A 4,023-nucleotide genomic window follows, 5' to 3' on the forward strand; every position below is an offset into this window, starting at 1 on the left:
TCTTCCTATCATTTTAGAACATGTCAATAGGGCTGCATTGACCTCACAGATTATTGAATCTAAGTTCTCATTCCAGGTTAGTTTAGTATCTAGGATAACGCCTAGATATTTCTCTGAAGCGCTGCATTTTATTTCCTCTATCCCAATATGTAAAATGTAGATACGGTTTGGTGAAAGGAATAATTGTTTTTTTTTATCTTCGCTTATTTTTCATCGGCCTAGTTCCGCCACTTCAGTGCCAATCACCGACATCAGGGAGGCGACTCACCCTGTTCCTACCTATCAGACTCAACAACTCATGAGCCGGGCCAACTTCTAAGGAAGACGCAACCAGAGATTTTTTGCCTCAGAAAATCCCAACGACGCCAGCTGGGATTAAACCCAGGCGGAATAATTGTTGTTTTGAGGGATTTATGCTCAGACCTTCTGTGATAATCATATAACATTCGATACGAATCATTTCGTTTTCACCGTGAAGTGACGTTCGTGATAAGGACGGACTGTCCGAACAGGGACTGCTTTCAGCATCTTCTAGTCGATACCGTCAGTACCAGTCACTCACATTTGGCAATACGTAAGGCAATGGAATGATCCTCGATGATTCCGTCTGAGAGGATTATTGTGGCGACTCACCGGGATTACAAGTTTAAAAAGTTACCCATTCAGCTCTTTCGAAGATCCATCTGGGTCTGTAAGTCGTGGGCAGCGACGGGCCGTTGAAGTTGAAGCAATGGACCTGTGATATTCAGGAAAACAACACTCTGGACGGAATGAAGCATATATTTCTTTTTTTCAATATAATTATTTGCTAGTACTCAGTTTTTGATTTAATGAATACGATACAATTACAGTCTTATACAATAAACTTATAAATTATGGAAGCCTGGTCATAGTTACAGTAGATTATCAAAATATTTATCATACAAATATGTTGTTGGTAAAGTAATCGTTAGGCACGATTATCCAGCACACGTGAGACATATTCGAAAGGCAAGTTCAACCATGTTTTGTGGGGCATCTGCACGATGACAAACGTATAGCTCACGGGCGGGAGTTATGAATAGCCGTCCAATAACCCAAAACATAACCCTGTCACTCGTGTTACCCTCCTTCGGTACAGACATTAACATTCCCTGTTCCTTTATGGCCACTAGAGAACGATGTGTGTTTCCAATTCGATTTGATTCATTCGACAGAAAATCCCGGAACTTTTTTGTGTTCTGCAGAGTGTTGTGAATGAGGGTGCAGTTTTTACGAAAAGTATTCATAATAATATCATGTTTCATATGTAAAAAGTTAAAAGTAGGGGCCAAAAATAGACCGTCCCCAATTTCCAATTGCACGAAATAATAAAGCAGATTTTCAGTGCCAAATGTCAAAACACTCGGAATAAGTTGCGAAAATTCTTTTGACCGAGCTTCGGGAAGTTCACATATATCGAAGCTGCTGCTTTTCTGACTACTGTCCAAACTTTGTCCCCAATCTGAATCGTCATCTTCATCGTGATCATTCCCGCCATCATCTTTAATGGCATGATTTTTAATTGAACTTGAAGCATTAGAATCTTCGTCATGATTTCGTACTGTTGAACGTTGATCCTCCGCTATAGAATCTTGTTTAGAGGACAGTGTGGAAATACATTGAGGTCTACGATTTGAATCAATCCAAATTCTTATCAAATTTTCTATTCCCGTCGACTTAAAATAATTGAGCATATCCTGTATTTCTTCAATATACCGTGACATAGATTTATTATGGTTGGTATTAATGGGCACTTCTAGAATGACGACCATCAAGAGATGACCGATGGATACTAGCATTAGATAAGCATCACTTGATTCGTGAAATTTGTATTCACAGTATTCTTTTGGATAAAATTTTCGCCAAACAGCAAGATTTTTTATGTTAGTTGTTGAAATTACTTCAAAAATGCCAAAATTTTTCAAGAAAAATTCCACATCATTCATAGCAGAACCGTTGATGTGCGAGCAAACCAAATACTGCTTATAATACAGACAGCATCCGATTATTGTTAAATCACAAAACAAATCTACTAGTTCATCGTTCCAGTTACGATAATCCATCGCTTCCAATTCACCAAGTGCGTCATCGATTCGAAGCTGAATTTCTTTCGGCAACGGAACAAAATGCGGTTGATGAAAAGTCTTCTCAAATTTGTCCATGCTTCGGTTCGTTTTAACCGAGTGGCGAATTAGCTCACATAATTGTATCAGTTCAGTTTGAAGTTCTACAGCCTTATTGAATGTAGACGAACAATCTAAATAAAGTATTTCAAGTAGCCGGCAAATCTGCTGACTTTTTTGTTTAACGGAGAACAGTGAAGAATACTTCGAGTTGAAACCTAACAGAAGAATGCCATCTTCGAAAACATTGTATGTTGTATAATATAACACGCCTCGTATTTTAAGATTAGTCATCAATGTTTCCATCTTAAAAGTTGAACTAAAAATTGAATTTAGCGTAACAAAACTTCCTCTAGAATTGAAAAGCAAATTACTCTCTCTAGCAGGATAGCAAAATTTGATGTCCAACTCATCATTTTGTGTATATTCCTTTGAAATGTAGATCATGCTGAAGATTAATTCGTTGTTCGTCATAGTCTGTATATCATCCTTATTGAATAACGTCTCTTGATTTTGAATTAAATCCATCAAATTTGTAATTTTTATTTCAATTGCATTTAAAATATCTTGCTCAATCATCTCAAAAAAGGTAATCTTGAAAATAGTTGGAATTCTCGTGGACCCTTCCAGCAGGGATTCCAGGTTCTCGACAGTTACGACTTCGGCATCTATGGACTTTATCCAGTCTTTCGATTTTATCAGTTTTCCCTTATTGAACACGGAATATTCCTTTATTTTATCAACCATCAATTTTCTTCCGTCCGGAAAAAGCGACGTTGTTATGCCAAGTATGGCTTCAGTCAGAGGAAGCACTTCTTTAAGGATAATGCTCTTTTTGGGGGCGACGCTTATGATAACTTCTTTGTTGATGCCATTAAGGTGTTCCTTTTTAACTGTGTCTATTACACTTACTTTAAACAGCTTATGCTTATTTTTGTCCTTCTGGCCAAATTTGGAGAGTATGTTTTCCTTTTTACGAATCGACAAACGTTTATATTCATTGCGGAAAAATAGATCATCGTCGAATACAATCGGTTTCGCATGATAAACTAAATCAAATTTAATGTAGAACAAGAAATTATCGCATATAAACGGACTCCATTCGTAGACATGTGAATCGCAGCTACTATCGCTACAGTCCGAAGAAATGTTCGACTGGTCGTCCGTCCAAACCTAAATACCGGGTTTTGTAAATACAGCTATGGCTATGTACTAAATTTCTGCTTACCTGTTCGTCGCCTTCGTTTTGTTTAGCAGTATTAATAGAACGAGACATTGCACGATTATTGTATGGTGCCCGGTTCATCATACTAAATTGGCAAAGTTACACTTCTAAACACAATTATTATTGTCATGCATTTTCAAACATAAGCAAAGCTAAACCAAGATATTTTATGATAGGTATATTCGTTCAGCAACTACAGTAATTTACATTTAATGCGATATGCAGAGTCACCACTCAGTGTCGTACTAGGGAGACATACAGCTGTACTTGCGTTGACATACTTTGGTTGTACATTGTATCGTATGTCAAACTGATAATCAGAATTTTTCCAATTTTCACCACATATTTCAATGAAAAAGGTTTTTATTTAGTGTCTTAACCAGTGTTTGGATTTCGATCAAAATCAAATGATACACAATGTGTCATGCAAGTAAACTCTCACGAACATATAACCAAATATGAGAGGATCATTCAGATACTTGTATGAATGTCAGCAATCACTTTTGTAACATTTAGTGATTAAACTAAGAGAGGAACGAAGACTGTTGTTTGCATATTCGCGCTGTATCAAACATGGCACACTATTTTCGAAGCCTGCATACAAGTTTGAACCGCATATATCGTCCCATTTTACTATAGCGAAACCCACTGCAC

The 4,023-nt window shown here is 37.2% G+C and overlaps 1 protein-coding gene across 1 annotated transcript; it reads right to left on the reverse strand.

Moving 5' to 3' along the window:
* Positions 1-765: 765 nt before the first annotated feature.
* Positions 766-3,530, reverse strand: LOC129770060 (protein inturned). Its single transcript, XM_055772674.1, has 2 exons — positions 3,373-3,530; positions 766-3,317 (listed from the first exon to the last, which is right to left on the reverse strand). The coding sequence occupies exons 1-2, from the start codon at positions 3,451-3,453 to the stop codon at positions 960-962; spliced, it is 2,439 nt and encodes an 812-aa protein (XP_055628649.1). The 5' UTR covers positions 3,454-3,530; the 3' UTR covers positions 766-959.
* Positions 3,531-4,023: the final 493 nt, after the last annotated feature.

Source organism: Toxorhynchites rutilus, chromosome 2, assembly GCF_029784135.1.
Source record: "Toxorhynchites rutilus septentrionalis strain SRP chromosome 2, ASM2978413v1, whole genome shotgun sequence".
In the NCBI taxonomy this organism is placed as follows: Eukaryota; Metazoa; Arthropoda; class Insecta; order Diptera; family Culicidae; genus Toxorhynchites; species Toxorhynchites rutilus.